We start from the raw sequence: 25,436 nt of genomic DNA, 5'->3' as shown, positions 1-25,436 counted from the left end.
CACCACAAAATTAATGACTGAATTAACGAACTAACAGATGGCACCCAGTGTCAAACTTGACAGGGCTGCTAAGAAAAGCACCCAGCGCACTGTGTGCTCAGATAACGCAGACAGTGGCGTCCGAAGCAACAGTTTTCTTTCCCTTGATGTGTTCATTTCTATGGATGTCATAAAATACCGTGACAACAGAAACTTAAAGGAGAAAGGCTTTATCTCGGCTCTCAGTTCCATCCTGCTGAGAAATGCAGCAACTGGCAAGGCAAGCATGGCGTCATATGCAGGCTGAGTCGGACACATCTGCATACACAAAGCAATGCAAGGTCGGCAAGTGGGGCTAGGCTGTAGGTTCCCAAAGCTTGCCCCCCAATGCCATACAAACTTCCAGCAAGGTTCTGTAACTAGTGCAAACACCACCACCAGCTGGAGTCCAAGTGTTCAAATGCACGCTTGCGGGAGGGCGGAGGGGGTGGGGGGCGGGCGGGGGGGTGGGGGGCGGGCGGGGGGGGGGGGAGAGCGACACACACTCTTCATTCAAACCACATTGCTTTCAGTTACACATAATCAATCATACTCTGGAAATATTTAATGAAAAATTCCAGAAACTTTGCAGTTCCTATGCTTCCCAGTGTAGACTGTTCTGAGCAGGGTGACGACTCCTGTCCTGCTCCACCCAGGTGAAGCTGTGAGTCTTCCCTTTGCCTCCCCTGTATTCACGCTGGCTACACTACCCTCTTGTTAGTCACATAGTAACTGGTTTAGGCTATCAAGTTAACTGTCTCACTAATTGAATACTGTGTCCATGTTCAGTGAACTGTTTTCTCGTTAATAGAGGCCCCAAAGCATAAGCAGAGTGAGGCTGGTGAGTCATATGCGCCAAAACGGAAGCCATCAAGTGCTTCCTCTAGGTGTGAAGGAGAAGGTTCTTCTCCGGTGTGCGGAGGTGGCCGTCTTCCACAGTAAGAATGGCTTTTCCGGCCTTAAAACTGTGAAGAGGGAAAACTCTTACTTGTGGAAGTTACAGCCACAGCACAAGCTGAGTTCATGAGTTCAGATGGCGACAGCTTCCAACATGAATGTGAGTGCACAGGGAGAGCTGCGCCTCTATGGAACAGGGCTCTCTGAGCCCTTCCCAGCATCCACTGGGGGCTCTCAGGACATATTCGTACAGATGCCTCACCCAAATAATTGGAGTCTAGAATTTTTTTGGATCCTTTTAGCATTTGAAACAGCATTGTTGAGGGATTTAATGACTACAAAATCCAGGCGGATCTCTCTCTCTCTCTCTCTCTCTCTCTCTCTCTCTCTCTCTCTCTCTCTCTCTCTCTCTCTCTCTCTCTCTCGTCTGTCTTGCTCCCTCTGCATGTGTGTGTAGGCACGTGTTGCCATATGTGCCCTTCTCCCAGCAGCTCCTCAGTGCCCCTTCCCTTCCTTCCTCTTATTTGGCATAATGAGGATTTAAAGTACATTTTAAACTATGTGTTGGGTTTATTGAGTAAATGTTGCTATAGATAGCATCTGTGTATATATAACATACACACACTATTTTTGGATAACAGACTTTTTGAGTTATAATTCACACATCATAAAAGTGACCTTTCCCAGGTGTTCTTGTGGGGTTTTGGCTTTTTTTGTTTGGTTGGTTTGGGTTTTATTTTTGTTTTTGTTTTTGTTTTGAGACAGGGTACTGTGTAGTCCTGGCTGGCTGTCCTGGAACTTCTCTTCTATAGACCAGATTAGCCTCATACTCAGAGATATACCTGCCTCTGCCTGCCAAGCGCTGGGATTAAAAACACGGCCACCACGGACTGACTAATGTATAGCCGAGGCTAGCCTCAAAGACATGATCCTCCTGCCTCTCCACTACCCCCCTCCCCACCCTCACCCCACCACATACACACACACAAACTTCAGGTGTGTGTATTCTTATAAATAGATGTGGGTAGCCTTTTTCGTTCTTTTTACCCTAAACTTTGTGATTGGTTCCCTAGACCCCAGAATTGAAAAACTGTTCATTGAAGCATTAAACTGGGACTTACATACTTGATTCTCTAGCCCTTTCTTCTTTTACTGTATTTCAACTACAGTACTTCTTCCTGCATGTGTTAAGTCTGGGAGTGTGGGAGATTTAATAGAGCCTTAATTGTTAATAACTCCTTGTATAGGCAAGAAAAGCTAGGAATTCAAGATCTTAGCTCGTAGTCATAATCCAGCAGACCCTCTCCCCCTCCGTGCCCCATGTTGTCTTGTTATAAATTCCTCTCTCGGGGATCTTTAAGGTTTACTTCAGAAATCTGGGCAAAGAAAAGAATCTTTACTGCTGGTGAGCTCAACCTCAGACCTCTCTTAATAGTGGTTCTTTCTCTGAAAATAGGAATAATCCTGTTTGCTTGTTGGGAATTTAATTCATCCAGAGGAAATGCATTGGGAAGATAATGGACAGCAATAAAGCTGTTGACTGACAGCCTCCAATGGCATTATCCAGGGATTATCCTTGGCCTCTGGCAATTATAGTCACCTAGGATTTACTGTTGGCACCTGGAGGCAGCCTACTGCCAGTGCCAGCCCCAGCGTGTAAGCAGGCGGATTGGACTGTCTTCTGCGACGTCACGAATCTGACATCAAAACAGCCAAAGCATACAGAGTGGGGAATCTCTTGAGGTCCCTTCTGGGAACAGCTGTGTGGTCCTAGTCCAGTCTTTGTCAGGCTTGCTGGAGACCCTGAGGACTCAGACCTTCTGGCTAAATGCTTTGCTCAAAGCAGGACCAAACCCTAAAACTGCCTGTAACAGTCGTTCTGTTGAGTGTGGGCTCTGACTGGCGTGGAGTGGCCCTGGGTGTGTCAGCCTTCTCTTGACTCTTTTCCATCTTCATGTCTCACCTTCCCAGTCAGAGCATGGCCTCTAGGGAACACCAAATGTAGAGGCCCCCAGGGAACTGCATCCTCACACACATGGGGAGGGGTGCAGTAGGTGACTGTTTTGTTAAACTTGAAATGAAGAAAACATCCTTTTACCCCCAAAATGAGGGCCTTGGAGCAGGTTTTCCTGCCTGATGTGCTTGCTGATTCCCCAGGGTCTGACCTGACTGCCTCAGTGACAGTGGGGACAGGAGAAGGGACATATGCAGGGTTTGATTACTGCAGGAACCGGATTTCTCAGGTGACTCTGTTCATTCCCCTGGCTGCTTTGGAATCCCGTGTGGCATGTGTGGCTTCTGGCATTGTGTGGTGAGCGCTTTCATTAACATCTTAGGATCGGACCCAGTGGTTCTGCTTGAGGAAATCCACTGAGGGAAAGTTGCCTATCCTGTAGCAAGTGATAGTTTCAGCAAGTGTGATTACTTTTAAGAGACGGGCGGGGAATGGGACAAAGGTTCTCATATAACCCATGCTAAGAGCTTGGTTAAGAAGTGGTTACAGGGCTGGGGAGATAATTTAGTGAATAAAGTGCTTGCTGTGCAAGCATGAGGCCCTGTATTTGATCCTTAGTGACCACATAAAAAGCCAAGCAGAGTAATGCAGGCCTGTAATCCTAGAATGGGGAGAAAGGAAAGAGGGGGAACCCCTGGGGCTCACTAGTCCTTAGCCTATTTGGCAAGCTCCAGGCCAGTGAGAGCTTGTCTCAAAAAAAATCAAGGTTGATGGCTCTTGAGAAACAGCACCCAGTGTGGAATTCTTGCTGCCTACCTCCCACACATGTAACACACACACACACACACACACACATACACACACACACACACAACAGAGAGAGAGAGAGATGGTTATTCATGTAGTGAATTTTTTTCCTTAAAAAAGAAAAACCCTGATGTTCTTTAGCTATTAATTTATTCATTCTGAAAACATGCTGAACATCAATTATTTGACAAACACTTACCACATATTGATGCTGATACCCATGTAAGAACAGCACGTTCCTGCAAACAGTGAACTAGTAACTAAATAACCCCTGAGTGCAGTTAAACACACAGAATAGAAATGACCATGCGTAGAGATACACATGCATAGAGTGTAACTGAGGAGAAGCCCGTGCCAGAGCGGTTACAAGTGACGTTTATTTTCCCTTTTATGTACTTCAATATTTAATAACATGTCTTCCATAAGTAGCAGAAAATAACTTTTTAAAAAAGAGTCATCTTCAAATTCCTTTCATGTTTTAAGCCCTATACTTTTTTTGCCATGTGTCTGGAATAGTGTCCTTGTTTAAGATTTATCTTTGTGTATATATAAGATATATTTATGTGTATATGTGTGTAGGCTTGTGCACATGCGCACAGGTGCTGTGGAGGCCAGAAGAGGCCATCAGCTCCTCTGGATACAGGTAGGTATGAGCCTCGTGACACGGTGGCCGGAAGCCAGCTTGGCTCCTCTGCAAGCACTCTTAGCCAGTGGGCCATCCACCTACCCAGTCCCTAGAGCAGTTAGTTGTCTTCATGTCTTATGAAGGCAAGAAACTGAAAACCGCATCAAAGTGCAAGGAAGGGGGAGAAACACATTCAAAATTGACACGTAAGTTCAGGACAGCTTGTGGAGCTCATTCCATGCTGCTGGGAGCACGTGCTGGGTTCCTGTGGCCCTACTTCCTGAACACTCATTTTCTCTGTTCCTACTTCTCAACTCCATGATCTCTTAACATAGTGCCTGGGCCCTCAGAGGTGCTCATAAATATCTCGCAGATTTAAGGAACAAAACTACAAAGCAGATGTGAACAAAACACTCCTAGTTCCCCTTGGTTCCCTGCCGATGCAGGTTCTACAGTGTGCTTTGACACATCTTTGAAGACCCATCATTTGTTTTGAGCAAACGGTTCAGGTAAATATCCAAGCTTGTAAAGTGCTTGCGATTTTTACCAAATCGGAGAAGTGTTTGGCTCTAAATTACTTGCAAAGCGGCGTGCGCAGCTTCTCACAGTAGCGTAATGCCAGGCTAACCTCTTAGGGTTTTTACACCGACAATCTCAGACTATGAAGGGATGCGCTCCTTTTAATACTGGATCTCGCTTCCAAGAATCTAGCCTGCAAGTACACTTAGGACGACATGAAGGGAGCTGAGCATGGTGGGGTGCATCTGGAATCCCAGCATGCAGAAATCACAAATAGATGGATCCACTGAGACCCTACCTTGAAACAAAATACAAAATGACATATTCAGTCAGGTGTGGTGGTACACACCTTTAATCCCAGCACTTGTCAAGTACGGCGGTGGCAGCTCCCCTCTGCCAACTGGTATTGTGGTATTGTTTTCAGTCCTCTGTAGGTGCAGAAGCTAAAGAACAGAGGCGAAGCAACTCTCCTAAATGGTACCTAGCTTGTAGAAAGCCGAGCCAGGATGCACACTGGGCCTGCCTCTCCGCCTCCCTCCTTAGCTTGTAGAAAGCCGAGCCAGGATGCACACTGGGCCTGCCTCTCCGCTTCCCTCCTTAGCTTGTAGAAAGCCGAGCCAGGATGCACACTGGGCCTGCCTCTCCGCTTCCCTCCTTAGCTTGTAGAAAGCCGAGCCAGGATGCACACTGGGCCTGCCTCTCCGCCTCCCTCCTTATAAGATGCAAGTTGCATCATAGGTTGCAAGGTCACAGCACTATGTGCAGTTTTACCAGTGGGAAGCAACCTAAGTGCCCAGCCATCAGGGGACCGTGTAAGTAAATAACAGTCCCTCTCCGCAAGGTGGCAAGGGAATAACCCCATGGTGTACAGCTAGTGAAAATAGCAAGGGACAGTGGACACCACAAGGGGTGTTAATAACGGGAGTGTGGCAGTATCTGTGTTCATGTGTGCTTCAATTGTGGTAAAATATGTGGGAGGTGCTGAAGAGACAACTCGGTCAGGAAAAATTCTTACTGCGTAAGCACAAGGACCTGTGTTTGGATCTGCAGTACCCACCTATCAGCCAGGTGCTGCAGGTGCATGGCAGTGAGACAGCAGTGGCGGGCAGGTTTCTGGAGCTTGTTAGCCAGTTGGTCTAGCCAAGTCAGTGGGCTCTGAGTTCAGTGAGAGGCCTTGCTCAAAGCTGGGGGTGGGAGGGTTTGTGGTGTGGTGTGGTGTGGTGTGGTGTGGTGTGGTGTGGTGTGGTGTGGTGTGGTGTGGTGTGGTAGGGGCGTGGCAAGAACCATACGCAGGAAATATGGTGGGTGTTTATGGTTTTAAGGAAATCAATCCAAGGGCCTATAATAAAAGTGAAGTCTTCCTTCCATTCCTGAGTGGCGGCCTCGCTTCTTCCCCTCCCCCCCCCCCAGCAGGGTGGTGCCTGGGAGGGCTTTCCTCTGTCTCCTCCTCTGCTATTGATCCTGAGGACAGAACAGCCTCTTCTGTCCGTCCTCCCGAAACTGTCTCCCAAAATAAGACTCTAATTTTGGTGAGTTGGCTTTTTGTGGGTGTTTCTGGAGACATCCTATAGGACTGAAATAACTCTTGGCTAAATTATAGTTCATGGAGCCCTTGGGCTCTGTCCTTCAGTAACCACGGTCCCTCTGTAATCACCGTTCATCACGCAGTAGTTAAAGAGCCCAGACCCCTTTGTGGTTTGAAATATAGCTTTAATTTGACCCTAAGGAGTTTGGGATGGATAGAGTCATTGCCACGGCTGAGCTTTTGGCAGCTGTGTGAGACACTCAGTGTCACAGTCGAGTGTGCACCTGTGAAATGTGTGAATGGTCTGAGCCACTGTGTGTCTAAAGGAGCTAGACCCTTCGGAAGTCTGTGCACTAGGAAAAGGTCTGCTTCTTCAAGAGCAAGGACCCTGTCTGTGCTTCCTCTAATGCTTCCCTGGCCAAGCCAACCACAGGTAATATAGGGTCTGGCATGGGGCAAGGCCTAATTCTGTCTTCTGTGGCTATAACGAAATACTTGAGGCTTAGTCATTTACAGTGATTAGCGGTTTACTTGGTTCATGGTTCTAGAATCTAGGAAATCCAAGAGCATGTTACCAGCATCTGGTGAAACCATTTTGCTGCATCAAAATGTAGAGGAGGGTATCCCACGGTGAGTCAGAGCTAGTGTGCTGGCTCTGCTCCCGCTTGCTTCTCTTGTGCATCTCCTAATGGGGCCTGACCCTCATTACATAATCTACTCCTAGTCATTTCCCCAAATGCACCTCCAAATGTTATCATTATGAATTCCGGGATTATGTTTACAACATTTGAACTTTGGAGGAGACACATTTAAGGGATGGGGCGGGGGGGGGCTGTAACCTTAGGACTAGCCAAAACAAAAACATAGTTACAAATGAGTCACCCACGGAACAGATTACCACACCATGGCATGGTGAGTTATAGACCAGCCCTGGCTATCACTCTGCCTACTGCTCTTCTAGAAGCCAGGGGGTCATGGGCGTGTGAGGCACATTGGTGAACATGAGTCCTCTGTGTGGAGATTTAGTGAGCCTGAGAGATGCCCATTGGAGGAAAATCTAAAGTTGTCCTGGCTGAGCTGCCCCCATTGCAAAGCAATCTCCGCACAGGTTTCTAGGGACAGATGCTTGCTTGCCTTTGTAGCAAAGAGATATCAGAATGGGTAGGGGTGGGGAGTGACAGTCAAACTGTATACACCCCAAAGGATGAGCACAGCGCTACCCCTCCTGAACAGGGCGTGGTTCTTAGGGATGCTGTTTGGGAAAGAAGCCCTACAGGGGTGACCCAGCCACAGATGTCTGTTACCTGGCCTGCGGTATGTTTTCATGATAGCAGATGCCCACCTGATGGCGTGATGATGACTCAGTGTTAGAGTGCTTGCTTTGTGCAGGCAGGGCCCTGGCTTCCACACCCAGCAGCACGCATGCATGTGCACACCCATAGGAGATGCCCGGGAATCTCAAGATAAGCATCCTACTTCTCTTCACACTTAACATACCTAGCTACATGGCTGCTGTTTCCACTTGGAGGAGAATGGTAGAGCAGGGTCTCCACCACCCCCATCGTAGGCTGGGTGCCCTGCCGTCCTGCTCTGGCTTCCCCACACCTGCTCCATGCCCCTCTGATGGAGGCCTCCCTGTTTGTCAAGCATAGTTTCCTTCCCCAGCTTCAGCTGGCATTTGTCCCCAGGACCTCTCTCACCTCCCACTCCCAAACCATTAACTGAGCTGGCTACAGACAAGCCTGAGACCAGATTCCTCTATGCTTTAGAGTAGAGGATTCAAATAGAATGGTCCTTAAGTGCAACCTAGTGTACCATGGGAAGCCAACAGGCAAGGCTCCTTGCTAGGTCTCATACCTAGTCTGCCCCAGAGGCTCAGATAGCTATTGCTAGTTTGTAAGAGCAGAGCATCTTCAAAGACAGCTGTAGTGAAATGGGTCTAGGGAGCCGAAGGAACTTCTAGGTCCAAATCAGAGTCCAAATCAGCCAACCTCCCTCTAGCAGGCTCAGGGAATGCAGGCAGATCAGGGAGAGAGGAACCCTCACTTATAGGAAGACGATGTGGCCCAGGCTATAGGCTCACCTAGTGTGTTAGTCAGGGGTCTCCAGAGGAACAGAACTGATAGGGTGAATCTACAGATATAGAAAAAGGGGGGTTAGTAGAATGGTTGGTCCAGCTAGCACAACAATGGCTTTTTACTAACAGAAGGTCTAAGAATCCAGTAGTTGTTCAGTCCACGAGACTGGATGTCTCAGCTGGTCTTCAGTATATGTTAGAATCCCAAAGAAGTAGGCTCACCAATTGTGAGGGTCTACATACAGATTTGGTGACTAGGTATATAAAACTTTTGACAATGTGGAAAAATAAGGAAAATGCTGCTGCTGATTGGTTGCCGCTATCATCTCTGGATCAACTGGAAAAGGAAAAGAATGAGCTCCCTGATAAAATCAGCTTCTAGCGCCTCAGAATACGATGAAGGGCAATAAAGAATTCAGTGATAAAATGCACTGGCTCCAGATGGTCACAGTCTTAGGGTGTCTAAGTGTGCTCTGGAAGAGAATCTTCTCTCCAGCAGCCACAAAGCTCAAGTTGTAGAAAATTAAACCAAGGCCCTCATTTATAAGGCTAGCTAAATTATAGCAAAAAATCAAGTCCCAGCCTTGGAGGGTTTCTTGGTTAAAGTAAGGGCACATTGATTGATAAAAAGTGAAACCGTGTAACTTGGGATGGAGATGGATGGGAGGACCCAGGAAAAGCTGAGAACTTTGAACCATGAGACTCCAAAAGGCTTATCTCACCTGAAGAAATGATCTCTCCATCCTCAGTGGAAGATATACTTCCACCTCCGGCCCCTGAAATATTGCCTGTGCCACCTTTGACTAAGGCAATCAATCCTTCATTGTCTGCTAAACCAACAATGACTTTCCCTGAAACAGATGCCAGATAAGACATTACTGATGTCCCCCAGTCCCCACCAATATCTGCCACTAGACCTACAACCAGACTCAAGGCTCCTAGAGGGGGAGGTGGAAAGTGTAGTCCATGAGGAGGTGTGCTCCACTGCTAAAGAGCTTAATGAGTTTGCTAATTCCTTCAAGCAGAAGTCTGGGGACTATGTGTGGGAATGGATTTTAAGGGTGTGGGATAATGGTGGAAGGAACAAAAACCTGGATCAGGCTGAGTTTATTAATATGGACCTACTGAGTGGGGGTTCTAAGTTGAATATGGAAGGGCAATTAAAAAGGTGTCAAAAGTTTGTTTGAATGGTTAGCTGAAACATTTGTCAAAAGGTGGCCTACTGAAAAAAGAGTTGGAGATCCCTTGGCTTAGTGTTGATGAAGGGATGTCAAAGCTCAGGGAAATTGCAATGCTAGAGTGGGTACACTGTATAAAACCTAATCCTCCACAATGGAAAAGCCCGGAAGACAGGCCCTTCACTAACCCTCTAAGCCGCAAAAGGGGCATCAGCACATTTGAAGAACTTTGTTCTCGACCTTTTCCTTGTGTCAAACCTTAGGGTTTGAGGTACTGCTGCTAAGTTGAATGAATTAAATGCATTGGGTTTAATTGGATCCTGAGATACCAGGGTCCGGATGGATAGCAGTGAATAGCCAAAGACAAAGTGATCGTAGTTATCATAATGAGCAGCACAGTCAAAGCAATGTCCACGATGGCCTGACCCATAATGGTCAGCACAGGCAAGGTGATTTTTATGATGGCATTATGTGTATGGGCCTATGGTATTGGCTAATCAATCACTGAATTTCCGGGAATGAAACAGATAAGCCTACTGAATTTTTGTTTGATCTGTATCCGTGGAAAAATTCTCAAACAAATGTAAGAGAGGCTTCATTAGATCATGGCAAAGGGGGATCTTGGCCTATGAACCAACTTCCAGACTTGAGCTAGACCTAGACTTCCAGACTTTTGCAGACCTAGAACACCTTGAATAAAGGAACAGCCAGTTTCCCCTGTGGACCTTGATAAGATACCCAAGAGTTTTACTGTTAGCTTTTCTCCAGTCCTTCCCCAAAGGGTCCTAAGGCCTTTTACAAGGATACACTAGGAGAAAGGAAATAATCAGACTGTCCAGGGTCTATTGGATACTGGTTCTGAATTAGCAGCACTAAGTCAGGGAGATCCCAAGAAACACTGGGGCCCTCCAGCTAAAGAAAGGGCTGATGGAGGTCAGGTAAGTAATTCATGGAGTTTTGGCTGAAGTCTGATTCATAGTAGGTCCAGTGGGCCCCCCAAATTCCCCAGTCCCAGAAAGTATAATTGGGATAAATATAATTAGGAGTTGTCAGAACTCTCAAATGGGTTCCCTGACCTGTAGAGTGAGGGCTATTATGGTTGGAAAGGCTAAATGGAAGCCTTTAGAGTTGCCTCTGCCTGGGAAAATAGTGAATTAAAACAAGAATGGCATCCCTGGAGGAACTGCAGAAATTACTGCCACCATCAAGGACTTGAAAGTTGCAGGGGTGGTGGTCCCCACATCTGCCTTTAACTCTCCTATCTGGCCAGTGCAGAGGACAGGTGGATTATGGAGAATGACAATTGACTATCAAAACCTCCATCAAGTAGTGACTCTGATTGCAGCTGCTGTACCAGATGTGATGTCCTTACTTGAGCAGATGAACACATCTCCTGGTACATGCCATGCAGCTATTGATCTAGCAAATGCCTTTTTCTTGGTACTTGTCCAGAAAGACTACCAGAAGCAATCTGCTTTCTGTTGTCAAGGCCAGTAGAATATCTTTAGGGTAAGTCAAGGATACATTAACTCCCCAGCCCTGTGTCATGACTTAGTCCAAAGGGATCCTGTCTCTTCCACATTGGTTCACTAGACTGATGACTTTATACTAGTTGGACTAAGTGAGCAGGAAGTAGCAACCACTTTGTACTCCTTGATAATACATATGCACTTCAGTAGATAGAAAATAAATCCAACCTAAATCCAAGGGCTTTCTACCTTAGTGAAATTCTTAGGAGTCAAGTGGTATTGGGCATACAGAGATGTTCCTTCTAAGGTGAAGGATAAGTTATTGCACCTGGCCCCTCCCACCAAGAAAGAAACACAACATTTAGTTGACCGACTTGGATTCTGGAAACAGCACATTCCTCACTATGGTATGTTACTCCAGCCCATATACCAAGTGACTCAGAAAGCTGCTAGCTTTTTGTGGGGCCTGTTACAGGATAAGGCTCTTCAATAAGTCCTGGCTACTGTGTAGGCTGCTCCACCACTTAGACCATATGATGCAGCAGACTCCATGGTACTTGAGGTATTAGTGGCAGGTAGAGATACTGTTTGAAGCCTTTGTCAGGCCCTTATAGGTAGATCACAGAAGAGAAAGACCTTTGGGATTTTGGAGCAAGGCTCTACCATCATCTGCAGATTACTGTTCTCCATTTGAGAGACAGGTCTTGGCTTGCTATTTAGCCTAACTGAATGCTTGATAATGGATCACCAAGTTACCATGCAATCTGAGCTGCCCATCATGAGCTGGGTGTTATTGGACCCACTAAGTTTAAGTAGGGTGGTCACAGCAGGAACCTGTTGTCAAATGGAAATGGTATATATGTGATTGGCCCTGACTATGTCTGGAGGGCACAAGCAAGTTACATTAAAAAGATGCCTGAATATCAGTGGTTTCTACTCCCATTACAATGCCATCTGCTGCCAAGCATGCGCCTATAGCCTCATGGGGTGTTCCCTATGATCAATTGAGTGAGGAAGGGAAGACTAGGGCCAGGTTTGCTGATGGCTTTGCACATGATGCAGGCACCAATCAGAAGTAGATAGCTGCATCATTACAATGCCTTTCTGGAACAACTCTGAAAGACATAAGCAATGGGAAATCTTCACAGTGGGCAGAACAGTGGGCAGTACACATGGCCATACATTTTGTTTGGAAGGGGCATGACCAGATATGAGATTGTTCACAGATTTCATGGGCTATAGCAAATCAATCAGCTGGACGGTCAAGGACTTGGAATGAGCATGATTAGAAGATCGTTGAGCAAGATATCTGGGGAAGAAGTGTGTGGCTAGATCTCTCCAAATGGGCAAAGGATGTAAAGAGATACTTGGGCCCCCATATAATGCCCATCAAAAGGTGACTAAAGCAAAGGAGGAGCGCAGGAATCAAGTAGATGGATAACCCATTCTGTGCACAGTCACAGTCTTTCTCCAGCCATGCCTGTCATTGTTCAGTGGACCCATGGACAAAGTGGTGGCCGAGGTGGAGGGTATGCATGACCTCAGTAACATGGACTGCCACTCAACCAAGGCTGACCTGCCTACAGCTGCTGCTGAGTGTCAGATCTGCCAACAGCAGACAGCAACACTGAGCCCCAGACATGATACCATTCCCCAGGGTGACTAGACGGTGATCTAGTAGCAAGTTAACTACATTGGACCACTTTCTCTGTGGAAAGGATAACACTTTGTCCTTCCTGGAACAGATACTAATTCTGGTCATGCCTTTTCTGCATGTAATACTTCTGCCAAAACCACCATCATGGACTTACAGGATGTCTTATTTACCCTCATGGCATTCCACCACACAGAATCACTGCTGACCAAGGAATGAACTTTACAGCCAGAGGAGTGCAGCAGTAGAGTAGCACCCATGATCATAGAATCCACTTGTCTTACTCTGCTCCCCACCACCCTGAAGCAGCTTGCCTGATAGAAATATAGAATGGCCTATTGAAGACACAGTTACAGCATCAATTATGAATATGTTTCGAATCAGTGTCCAATATACAGTTTCTCTCATAGCCAAGACTCACAGGCCCAGGAATCAAGGTGTTGAAAAGAAATGGTTCCACTCACTCACTCAATATCACCCTTACTGACCCACTAGGTAAAATTTTCCTTCCTGTTGCTTTTGCCTTCAGTTCTGCTGGTCTAGAAGTTTTGGTTCCAGAGTAGGGAGTGCTCCTGCCAGGAGACGCAGCAAACATTCCATTGTACTAGAAGCTTAGACATCCCCCTGGCCACTTTGGGTTTCTGATGCCCTTAAGCCAGCAGACTAAGAAAGGAGTAACAGTGTTAGGATGGGGTGATGGATTCAGGTTACTAAGAGGAAACTGAATTGCTTCTCCACAATAGACGAAAGAAAGATTATGTCTGGAGTGCCTGAGATCCTTTGCGGTGGTTCTCAACCTTCCTAAGGCTGAAACCCTTTAATACAGTTCTTGTGTTATGGAGACCCCCCCACACCATAAAATTATATTTTTTTGCTACTTCATTACTGTAATTTTAATACTGCTATGAATCATAATGTGAAAGTCTGTGTTTTCCAGTGGTCTTAGGCAATCCCTGTGAAAGGGTTGGGACCTTAACCCCCCCCCCAGGTTGAGAACCACTACTTTAGGGCATCTCTTGGTGCTACCATGTCCTGTGACTAAAGTCAATGGGAAACTGCAGCAACCTAAGGCAGGATGCCAAAGGGCAAAGAACCTTGAGGAATGAAGGTATGGGTCACTCTCCTAGGACAAGCGTCAAGCCCTGCTGAGGTGCTTGCCAGGGTGGAGGGAATACAGAACAGGTAATAGAGGCAGGTACCAATACATACCAGCTAAGGCTATATGACCAGTTGCAGAAACAAGGAATAGAACTGATATGAGTGTGTGCCATATGTTGTAAAGAATGTATTTGTACAGATATTTGTGTTTTCTTTTCTCAATTTATCATAGAATATATTATCAATTTAGAGACTATCAGTGGTTATCATATTTAAGTTTGAGATACTATAAGGATCAGGGGCATCACCACCTATTCTAAATTTTATAATGTATTTGTGGTTATACAAGAGATCATTCTATCATGTTAGGTGCAATCTTGACATGGTTTTTGTTTTCATTTGGAAATTAATCATGACATAAGGAGATATGATTGTGTAAAGTTGACAAGGAGTGGACTTGTGGTAGCAGTTCTTGGTTGTCACCTTGACTACATCTGGAATATCTGGAATGAACTCAAACCCATGTGGCTGGGCAAACTGATGAGAGGTGGTTGTTGCTGTTGTTATGATATCATTTGGAGTAGGAAGACCCGTTTTAGTCTAGATCTTTCAAAGTCAAATTAATCAGATGTATTTGCCTCCTTAAGTTTGCAAACTAGCTCATACCATGGGCTTCCAGTACTCTCTGAACTTCTAGAGGAAGTTTTGGTAGCTGGAGAAGCTTCAGTAGCTTTAGATATTGGCAAATTGAAAACCTACTTCAGATACTTAAATTAATCCTTATACTTCTGTTGCTCTAGGACCACTTCTGATACTAAAATCTGTATTAGTCAAGGTTCTCTAGAAGAATCAAAGTTACAGAATGAGTGTGTATATATGGGATAAACATATCTCATATATTTATTCATATCTCATCTATATGTATATATATGATTTATTAAAAATGGTTCATAGGCTGTGGTTCACCTAGTCCAACAATGGAAGGTCCAAGAATCCAGTTCAGTCCACAAGACTGGATATCTCAGCTGGTCTTCTCTATACACCAGAATCCTGAAGAAGTAGGCTCTAATGTTAGTGATGGAATGGACTTGCCACAAAGAATCAAACTTACAGAAAGAGTGTGTATATATGGCAAAGAGAGCAAGCTTCCTTCCTTCATATCCTGTATACAGGCTACCAGCAGGAAACGTGACCCAGATTAAAGGTGGATCTTCCCAGCTCAAAAGATTTGGATTAAAGGTCTATTTTACTACCTCAAAAGATCAAGATTAAAAAATAGGTTGGAAGTGGTAGGAACATTTAAAATGATTTAATCTAGAAAAGATCCCTCACAGGTGTACCCAGCCACGTGGGTTTTAGTTCATTCCAGGTGTAATCAAGTTGACAACCAAGAGTAGCCATCACATCAGGTCATCAGGAGGGCGGGAAATGATGTAATGACAAAGAGCCTACCATAGGGGTTGAAGCTAGGCAGCATCTGACTCCCATATGAGTAACAGGGGCTGCTGTACAGGCTTAGCAGTCTGTAAATGTATCCCGAGCTTTGGGGATAATGATGGTTTTGGTGCCTTCCAGGAAAGCTGAAAGAATGGAGCCTCATTTTATATGGCACCGCAGAGCACCCATACCGCACCTTCAGCTCCCATCAGTCTCGCTCACGGATGCTGGAGCTCTCCGTCCCGGAGCAGGAGCCTCCCAAGGCTGCTGGACCACCACCCCAGGCAGAGACTCCAGAAGACGAGGAAGAGTACACAGGTAATAAACCTGAATGGGAGGAAATGGGTAGCCTGCCAACTTCACTTTCCACTGTAGTTCTTAAAGATGGGGCCCTTCTAGGCAAAAGGTGGGGTTTTGTTTGTAAGTCTTACCTTGCCTGGAAGTTGTAATAATAACAGTAATTTGCACTTACACAGCTCCTTCCATCCAAGGCTCTCCTAATACTTTACAGACCAGTAAGTATACTTCAAACCAGTAAGTACTCTCTGACCTTTCAGGCTGGGCCACTGGGCTCCTTCCAATATGCCCAACCAGAACTGGGGCTTGCCCTGGGTTAATTAGCTTGGCTCCAGGGTGGCCCCCTTTTCTTCAAAGTCTCTCATCACAAGACTCAATAGCTGGACTCTCTCAAGTCCATCCATTTTGAGCAACCGGAAATGAGAAGGAAGCTTGGGTTCCATGTTTCCAAAAAGGAGCTGGTTGCACAGGCTTCTACAGCTATCCCACTGGCATGGTGGCTTCATTCTCTAGACCAATGGCTCATTCGCAAGGTAGCTAGGAGCCATGGGAACCCAAACATGTCTCTGGACAGCTCCTGTCTCTGGGCAGAGCCCAGATGTTATTTGAGCTTGAAGCTCATTTTCCTCTGGGTCATCTCATAGCAATTATATGGCACTGGTTGTTTCTGGTTGGGCATATTTTTCATAGCTGAATATCCTAGCTACTTGACAAATGATGGGTGATATCTCAAAATATGGATAACTAGATGGAAACTTCCACCAATACAAATCAAGCGTAAACCCTGGTCGATTCCATTTTAAATTTTTTCTGCCATTCCTTTAAAACGAAACATTAAATTATGTATGGGCTAATCTGCTGTTTTCTCTTGTGATTTATAAACCATGGCAAGATTCAGTAATTATTAATAAAGAGCTGATTTTTTCCCCCTCAAACCTGCTACTGACTTCAGCCATGCACACTGGGATCTCACCCTATGCTGTTCTATTCTCAAGAGTACCTGGTCCCTACCCAGCATGGCCAGAGGTTTCCATAGGAATAAGATGTGTTTCTGGCTCTTGGGAAAGCTCTCTGAAGTCTAGGGGGAAACTGGAAGGGAGACCCAGTTACAGAGGCAGGCCAGAGTGACAGAGGGTGCCATGGTATGAGTGGCCAAGCAGGAAGAATGAGGAACAGCAAGCCTCTTTAGAGTCCCAAGAAAGGGCAAGGGGGACAGGCTGTGGCTTTCAAAACATGGAAAGCTAGTCATTGATAAACTACATTTGTGGTGATGCCACGGCCCTCATTGGCTTTACCTGGACCTTATGGACCATAGAGTAGCTGCCATATTAAGAAAGATAGAGACAGTCCAATGGAGCAGTGGTCCCAGGAGGAGACAAGAGACGGATAGGAGAGGAGGAGGACCAACACTCGCTAGGACAAGAAATAGAGGAGGTGAAAGAGGACAGGGGAGAGAATGTTTATAAATGACAAGGCCCCAAAATAGCAGCTAACAAGATTGCCCATCACAGGAGAATGGTGCTTCCATAGAGGGTGCTCAGCACAGAGGGTCTATTTTCTATAGCTATAACAAAATCCCCAAAGCTGAGTGCTTATACAGAAGAAACGGTTTATTTAACTCACAATTTGGGGGACTAGAAACACAGCCTACCTGTCTATCTCTGAAGAAATACTTTTGGCTGCTTCACAAGAGAGTAGAGACTCAGGAAAACTATGGATGATGTATAAGGGCCAAGTGGGTGGCAAGGCCATTCTTTAGAACAACCTGCTCTTGCTGGAACTATAAGTGCCATAAGTTAGCATTAACCCCTTCCAAGGGTGACATCCAAAGTGTTCTAACTACCTTCCACTATGTGCCCCTGGGGTTTTCATCACTGGGACAAACACCTAAGAGAAATAGTTAAAAAAGAGGAACAATTTATTTTGGCTCATGGACTCAGAGGCTCCAATCCATGTTTGCTTAGCCCCATGGCCCTGAGTAATGGGGTTAAACATCATGATGGAGATATTTTACCTCCCCAAATCTGCCAACATTTTGAATCAATCAGTGGCTGAACCTTGACTAGGTCAGAGGCATCACTGGTCCAGTCCTATCTGGAAGCATCCTTACAGACACACAGACGTATAGGAAGTTATCTCCTCAGCATCCCCCAAGCCTGTCATTGGACAGTCAAAGCTAGTCATCACAGTAAGGGATTCTACAACCTCAGCACTGTCCCGCTGAGGACCAGGTTCCGACTCATTAACAGTCAGGGCCAACTCCAAACTAGACCAGGACCCTGGCCAGAGCCAGGCAGCGGGACTCTAGTCTCTAGGTAAGGTAAGTGATAGACTAAGATTACATTGGAGTCTGAGATTTATCTCAGAAACATGAGCAATGACATCAGCAAGTAGTGTGGAGGACCAGAGAACAAGAGGACTGGGAACCAGAAGGCCTGCCAGAAGTGAGGATAGCAGCCTCAGCAGGCAAGGTGAAGCACAGGGAAGATATGAGGAGGATACTAGGAATGAACAGCTTGCAGTGAGGGCCAGCCTACAGTGACAGAGCCATCTGGTGGTGACAGTGGAGGCAGACCCCACAGCCACCACCAGACACATCAGGATACTTGATTGAAGAGCAGACCTTTGGCTGGCTCCACCTAAGGGACCAGGTCCAGCAGATCTGGGGTGCTCTGAAGTCTACACTCATAGCAGGTAAATAAGACACTCCAGGTAGGGTGTACCTAGGCAGCTAGTAGACCTGAGCCCAGAAAGGATGAAGGTAGGATATAGGGTGGAGTTCTTATAAGCATGTGAGGGGGAATGAAGGGGAGCCTGGGTTGGGGAAAGAAACAGTCATTGAGCAAGGAAAATGAGCCTCATGGTACATGCATATAACCTCAGGAACCTGGGGTGGGGAGTCGTCTGAAGTCAGCTTAAGGCTTACCAGGGCTGCAGAGTGAATTCAAAACCAGCCTGATCAACTTGCAGAATTTCTGTCTCAAAAAAACATATGTGCGGGCAATATTGCTCAGCGGTAAAGCACTTACCTGGCGTTGTGCAGCCCCAGAGTCAATCCCTAGCCTTGGGAAGAAAGGAGAAGAGAGAGAGAGAGAAGGGATGGGGAGGGGGGAACAGAGAGGATGGTTTCTTTTTTTTCAACCCTGGTCTTGCCCCACAAAGGACGGGAAATTGGCTTTTCAAATTAGCCTGTGTTGGTTAACCCCATGGGGTTGTGATCTGCTGTTAGCCAAGCTGTTCAGAACATCCAGACACTCCTCTTGCTGGGTCCTCTGCTCCGTGAGCCGCACAGCACACTGACTCCGGAAGCCAGGGCTCGGAGTCACTTTCAGCTAATTGAGGAGAGATGCAAAGCAGACATAATTACAGATTGTGACAAAAACAGATGCTCACAGAGAGAATGAGTTACAGCTGGACACCAGCATTCCAGGGAGGAGAGGGGTGGTTGGGGTAAGATAGCTGGCTGGCTAGCCAGGTGGATCTGATTCAGCGTGTTTCATGGGTGAGATGAAGTTTGATATTTGGCTTTTAAAACCACCCAGAAAGCCACATGCTGACTGATTGGTTGGTTTATGAATCTGATAGCTGCTCTTGGCTGGACAGTGTCATATCCCAGCCTCTCCAGCTGAGGGCTGGCTGTTGCCCATGGCCTTGATGCTCTTGATGGGAAGGCTGAGAGGCAGGGGCAGGCAGAGGTGACAAGTGACATCAGCAGCCTGTTGACCACGGCTAGGGAAGGCCCAGGCCGGGCCCTGCTGAAGGCCATCTCTGGTTAGGGACTTGCTAGGACATTTGCCGACAGATGGTGAAGACATCTGCCCCTGCTCCACACTTCCTCCGTCTGAACTGCCACATTTCAGCCACCGGCAGACAGTCACCTCACATTCGCTCCACACAGATACATCCTAGGTACTTGCATTGAACAAGCTAGACTCCATTCTGTTTGACCCCATTCTGTCTGTCTGAGGAAATGGGGCTCATGTTTCTGTCCCCCCCCCCCACACACACACACAATGTGCTTAATCTTTCTAAGGTAGAGGTAAGTCTTACTGAACTTAGAGGGCATCGTCTGTACTCTAAAAAGCTGAGTTTGGCCACCCACCCTTAAGAAGAAGCCAATTAAAACAATCAAATGAATATTAAAAATCAGGAAAAGGAGATTTATCCACTGTGGCTGCATTAGAAAACGGGGCATGGACATCCTCTGACCCCAAAGCCCAAGTTCACCCCAAGTTCATGTTCACAGCCTTGAAGTGAGATTAAAGTGTAGATCGAGGGCACATCTAAGCAGGTGTGGTTCTACACACCATTGTCTGGGTTGCAGTCCTATACCGTAAGGTGGTCTGACAAGTTCTAAACCTCTCTGTGGTGACAAGCTCTCCCTTTAGCTGATGTTTTCCCAGCATGAGAGTCCAGGGGATGGCTCGTTTCTCTGGAGTCTATCATCTCAATGGTCTCACAGTCAGACTGAGAGACACGTCTCTTCAACGTGGCTTCCTTTCCACCAGGCTAGTTGCACTGTTACCTGCTGCCTCCTGGGTTGTACAGAGAATGTTCTGCAGAAGGCAGAAGGCAAGCCCTTAAGTGACTAGTCACAGGGCCACAGCAGAATGCTGCCATGCCTTGTGTGTGGGGGAAGGAGGGTGGCCAAGAGTAGTGCCACGGAATGAGGAGTTGACGTTTCCCCATGGCTCACTCTGGGGTGAGGCTGACAAGAAGCTCCAAAATAATAAAGCCTTGGAAGACAGGGTGAGGGTTTGGCTCAGGTGCTGAATTTTCGAAGTGACAGTCTTGTCTACCTAGAACACAGAATAGGATGGCAGCCACTTGGAAAGGCCATCTAGAACCTCCTAGAGGAGACCGCAGCTCTGCGGGGGTTCACAGCAAGAAAGGAGGCAAGTGGAGATCCACAGTGCAAACTGGGAGATATCAACAAGGATGAACCTTAGGCAGGGAAGCAAACTCTAACGCCAGGAGAGCCCCGGACAGGGAGCGGGGATGAAGAGGCCTTTGTGCTCTCAGGAAAGCCCACTGTGGGCTGGGAGAATGGGGGCTTTTGTATTCATGTTCTGCATGAAATGTGGTGGCCAGCTTGTCAACTCCACTTCTCTCTGGATTCAATCCCCATCTGCTGCCAACACAAGCTTAGCAGAAGGCTGTTTCCGTTCTAACCTCTCAGAAGCCTTTCCAGTGCCCCCTCCAGCCCCTCCCTGCATCCCTTCCAACCTCCAGGGATGCTTTGCCTCTGTGTGCATAGCAAATGGTGGCACAGACAGTCACCTCAGGCTGACTTCAGCACTGAGAAGCAGAACCTGCAGCCATGCCCACCTCAGCTGAGGTGGCTCATCCCTGCAGGGCGCTGGGGAAGGACCAAGAAGGTGACAGTTTTCTGGATTTTGTAGAGTTCCCTGCACTTCTAAATGGCTTTTCTGACCACATGGAACCCACCATTAGAATTGAAGTCACCTGAAGAGACCTGAGGGAAGACATGATAGCTTACTGCTGGCAGCCAGAGTGATGGAAGCCGGGGGTGGGGGGGGGGGGGGAGGAAGGCGGCAGGAAAGAGCTCAGCCCACAGTCTCCATGAGAATCAACTGGTGCCATGTTCCCAACGTCCCTGTCCCCTTACATTCTGTGTAACCTGGGCACACCAGGTGTGGAAATATGCTGCACTGTCACAACTTGAAAACCATCTGCATTGCTGTTTTTCTCAGTGCATAATCAAGGTGACTGGTCCCATCATGATGGCACTACTGCCTCATACTAGGACCTCAGTTCCCATCTCCTTGCTAGCCTTCGTCTCTCACTACTACCAAGACTAAATATCACTTGCTCTCATGCCTTTCCTCCCTAAAGGGTCAGAACAGATAGACTCAGGCCCCAGCTGGGGACCACATCCCATGAGTAGGTCTCTGATATGGTAATCTATAAAAGACACCACTCTTGAAGGAAGTTCCCCAGACCTGGGGGTTGTGGTAACCCGGCAAAGGGGACCCATGGGGCTGGAATGGATGGAGAAAGCATCTCTCTGGGTGACAAGAAGTGCTTGTGTCTTTAAGGTGTGTGCCATCCTGAGTGTGGTGACAAAGGCTGTGATGGTCCCAATGCAGACCAGTGCTTGAACTGTGTCCACTTCAGCCTGGGGAACTCCAAGACAAACAGGTAACAAGTGGCTGGAGCTGCTGTCTGCAGAGCCTAGAGCCCTGTGTTGTAGTGCTAAGGTGGCCATGTTGAACTATATAACCCTCAAAAGGAGAATGCATCAGAGTTAACAGCTTTCCATTTAAAAAGAAGAAAAAAGTTTAGTATCCTGGTTTTAATCACACGAGTAATACAAGTCCATTATGAAAGGGTAAGAAGTTGAACGCTTTGCTGGCCGTGCTTAGAAATCATTCTGCATCCATACTAGGTCATACTGGTACACATGCCTGCTCACAGAGGATTGTGGGCATGTGTGATTCAAGAACCCTATACTGTAGGCCTCAGAGGACCAGCAGGGTGACTTGGCTCTTAGACAGGCCACAGCTGGCTGTGGGATTCCCTGGAAGCTCCCTAAAAAGTCTGTGAAACTTCCTGTTCCCTGAAGGAGGGCTGTGACAGACCCGACCTGGGGCACCATCTTAGTTAGGATTTCCCTTGCTGTGAAGAAACATTAGGACCAAGGCAACTCTTAAAAGAGACAGCATTTGGGGCTGGTGAGATGGCTCAGTGGGTAAGAGCACCCGACTGCTCTTCCAAAGGTCCGAGGTTCAAATCCCAGCAACCACATGGTGGCTCACAACCATCCATAACGAGATCTGGCGCCCTCTTCTGGAGTGTCTGAAGACAGCTGCAGTGTACTTACATATAATAAAAATAAATCTTTAAAAAAAAATAATCCTTCACGTAATAAAAAAAAAAAAAAAAAAAGAGACAGCATTTAATTGGGGCTGGCTTACAGATCCAGAGGTTTAGTCCATCATCATCATAGCAGGAAACATGGCAACATCCAGGCAGGCACAGTGCTGGAGAAGGACCTAAGAGTTGTGCATCTTGATCTGAAAGAAACCAGAAGAGACTGTCTCTTCTGCAGGCAGACAGGAAGAAGGTATCAAAGCCCATTCCCAAAGTGACACACTTCCTCCAACAAGGCCACACCTAAGTGTCTCACTTCCCATAGGCCAAACATTTTCAAACCACCACAGACACCTAGCCTATGGCCAACTGTCCCAGCTCAGACTGTCCCTTCTGTGAGGAGTATGCTAGCCTTAGACCCTAATACGACTCCCTAATAGGCTTGAAGTTTCCCTTCTTTTTTTTTTTTTTTTTTTTTTTTTTTCCCAGAGCTGAGAACTGAACCCAGGGCCTTGCGCTTGCTAGGCAAGTGCTCTACCGCTGAGCTAAATCCCCAATCACCACCCCCCTTCTTTTTATTTATTTAATACAATGCACAAACCTTCCTGAGCATCCATCATGGGCCGAGTGTGCCTAGAATGGAAGGCCAAGGTGACAGCAAGACAGTGCTGTGCACACTAAAGGTCTGGATGAAAGATGACCTCAGCACTGCTGAAGCATGTCTGTGAGAGCCAGGCAGGCCAGGCAAGGGTGTGCTATACACAGTGGATGTAAGATGCAGATCTTGCTGTAACCCGATTCCCCATCCCAGACCTGGGACACACCCTGGCTCTGAACAAGGGCAGTCATTTATAGCTTCATTCACTGACCATCAAACTTATTCTATGCAAGCATCAAAGTAGGATTTGACCCAGTCAGAAATTCCAAGCCTGGGAGATAATGGTGCACACCTTTAATTCCAGCACTCAGGAGGCAGAGACAGGTGAATCTCTGAGTTCGAGGCCAGCAGAATGAGTTCCAGGACACCCAGGACTGCACAGAGAAACCCTGTCTCAAAAGGGCACGAGGGAGGGAGGGAGGGAGAGAGAGAGTGAGAGAGAGAGAGAGATTGTTGTGATTAGACAAGGTCTCCCTATGTAGCCCAAACTGACTTTGACCTCAGACTCTTCCTGCCTTAGCCAAATGTTGGTATTATAGTTGTAGTCTACCAGACCCAGCTCCTGGGATTGGGTTCCTGTTCTTCAGACCTGTCTGTTTGTACCTAGGACACTGCGTGCCCCCCCCCCCAGGTGCACAGCAAACATAGGGGAACTTATTTATGGTTTAACCTGCCCCCTGGGATTCTGTTTTACCCACCTAGCTATGAAGCCTCAGTCCATGGAAGAACCACCCAGGGTGGGCACCGGGTTGGAAGGAAACAAGATCCTTACCTGCCCTTGCTCCCACAGGAAGTGTGTGAGCGAGTGCCCCTTGGGCTACTTTGGGGACGCAGCTGCAAGACGCTGCCGTCGCTGCCATAAGGGATGTGAGACGTGCACGGGCAGGAGCCCAGCACAGTGCCTGTCTTGTCGCCGTGGGTTCTATCACCACCAGGAGACGAACACGTGTGTGACCCTCTGTCCTGCCGGACTTTATGCTGATGAAAGTAAGTGGGCTGTCCACAGACACAAGCATAGCTGAGTTGGCTCCCCTTCTGGACCGTGCTCCCCTATTTAGGGAGGGTTTCCTGGGCCGTTGGCTTCTTGTCCTCTCTGGCCTTTTGTGGAATCTTGCACCAGGCCAGGGGGCGAGGATGTGAAGTCACAGCACTCAGCAGAGGTAGCCTGCAGCACAGTGGTGAAAGCACTGTTGAAATTAGTCCCGCACACTGAATTCATTCTCTACTGAGGACAGGATGCAGAGAAAAGAGCTTGTCCACAGCTCATCCTCACTATAGCGCTGTGGGCTTCAATGCAGGCTTCCATAGCTGGGGGAGTGAAACTCACTCTGCAAGAGATGAAAGAGAAGGTTTGTGCTAACAGCTCTCAGATGAGCTGAGGACTTTGGAAACTCTGCAGGTATCATCCCGACTTTAGTCCTCCCATTTTAACCCCTGCACTGGTCCAGCCTGTCGCCTGTCATACCATGGCTGTTGGCCCTGGAGAGAAGGAGCCAGGAAGTTTTTAAAGACATATCAAGTCATCAAGAAATGACTCCATTTAGAGGGGAAATGGCAAGTTACATAGGAACATTTCCCAGGCTTTAGGGACACCTGTCAAGGCTGCCAGCCAGGCTCACTTTCAGCTGGACACACAGGTTCCTCACCTTGCCTGGCCAGGTCAGCCATCCTTCACCACTGTCCTGCTGAGCACCAGCTGAGTGTATGAGATGCCACCCACAGGCCCCTCGACTCTCAGGCCTGGCATGTAGCAATGATGCCAGCTGGGGTTTGATGAGGCACCTGCACAGATGAGCTTGGTAATAAAGCTTGGGAACACAGGTGGGACTGGGAGTACCCCCAGTAGCTGCTGAGGAGGAGGGGTAGAGTCCTGCCTCCCTGGGAGAGGAGCCAGTGGCCTCCAGGGTACCTCAAAGGTTTATAAAGATCTGCACCTGATACAAATATTCTCAGTGATTGGCTCCAGTCCCTGTGGCTGTAAGCAGAACCAATGTGTCTCCTGTAGAAAAGAGCCACCTCTGAGGCCAGCTGGTCCTTTGACTTGATTGAGTTACTGCAGAGAAGGGACGTGGGAAGCTCAGGGGCTAACACCAGTCTAGCACCCAGGTTCATGTCATTTCCTGCTCCCCTCTGGTGAGGGCATTGGGAACAGCTGTCATTACCAAGGCCACCAGGCATGCTGGGGCTTATTTTCCATTCTGAGCCCCTCCACGTCACCCTGCCTTTCTGCAGGTCAGAGACTCTGCCTGAGGTGCCACCCGAGCTGTCAGAAGTGCGTGGATGAACCTGAGAAGTGCACTGTGTGTAAGGAGGGATTCAGGTGAGCCCACCCTGAACCGGGGGAAAAAAGAAGGCAGGATCCACACTGTGTTTGCTTTCCGGAGAGTCT

General features: G+C 47.4%; 1 protein-coding gene across 3 annotated transcripts in view; it reads left to right on the top strand.

Annotated features, from left to right (window-relative positions):
• Pcsk6 (proprotein convertase subtilisin/kexin type 6) overlaps positions 1-25,436 on the top strand; it is a 188,234-nt gene that overhangs the window by 147,793 nt on the left and 15,005 nt on the right. For 2 of the 3 annotated variants that reach the window (XM_021166293.3, XM_021166292.2), the window contains exons 14-18: positions 15,397-15,576; positions 15,735-15,773; positions 21,615-21,717; positions 23,838-24,034; positions 25,280-25,367. In XM_021166293.3, the coding sequence (XP_021021952.1) occupies positions 15,397-15,576; positions 15,735-15,773; positions 21,615-21,717; positions 23,838-24,034; positions 25,280-25,367 (607 nt within the window). The remainder of the gene's footprint in view (positions 1-15,396; positions 15,577-15,734; positions 15,774-21,614; positions 21,718-23,837; positions 24,035-25,279; positions 25,368-25,436) is intronic. The other variant, XM_029479538.2, reaches the window with a different exon arrangement.

The sequence above is a fragment of the Mus caroli genome, unplaced genomic scaffold (assembly GCF_978045245.1).
Source record: "Mus caroli unplaced genomic scaffold, Mus_caroli_1 scaffold_8, whole genome shotgun sequence".
NCBI classification, from domain to species: domain Eukaryota; kingdom Metazoa; phylum Chordata; class Mammalia; order Rodentia; family Muridae; genus Mus; species Mus caroli.
Note: the sequence above shows the minus strand (reverse complement) of the source record. Positions and strands in the feature narration are given on the sequence as shown.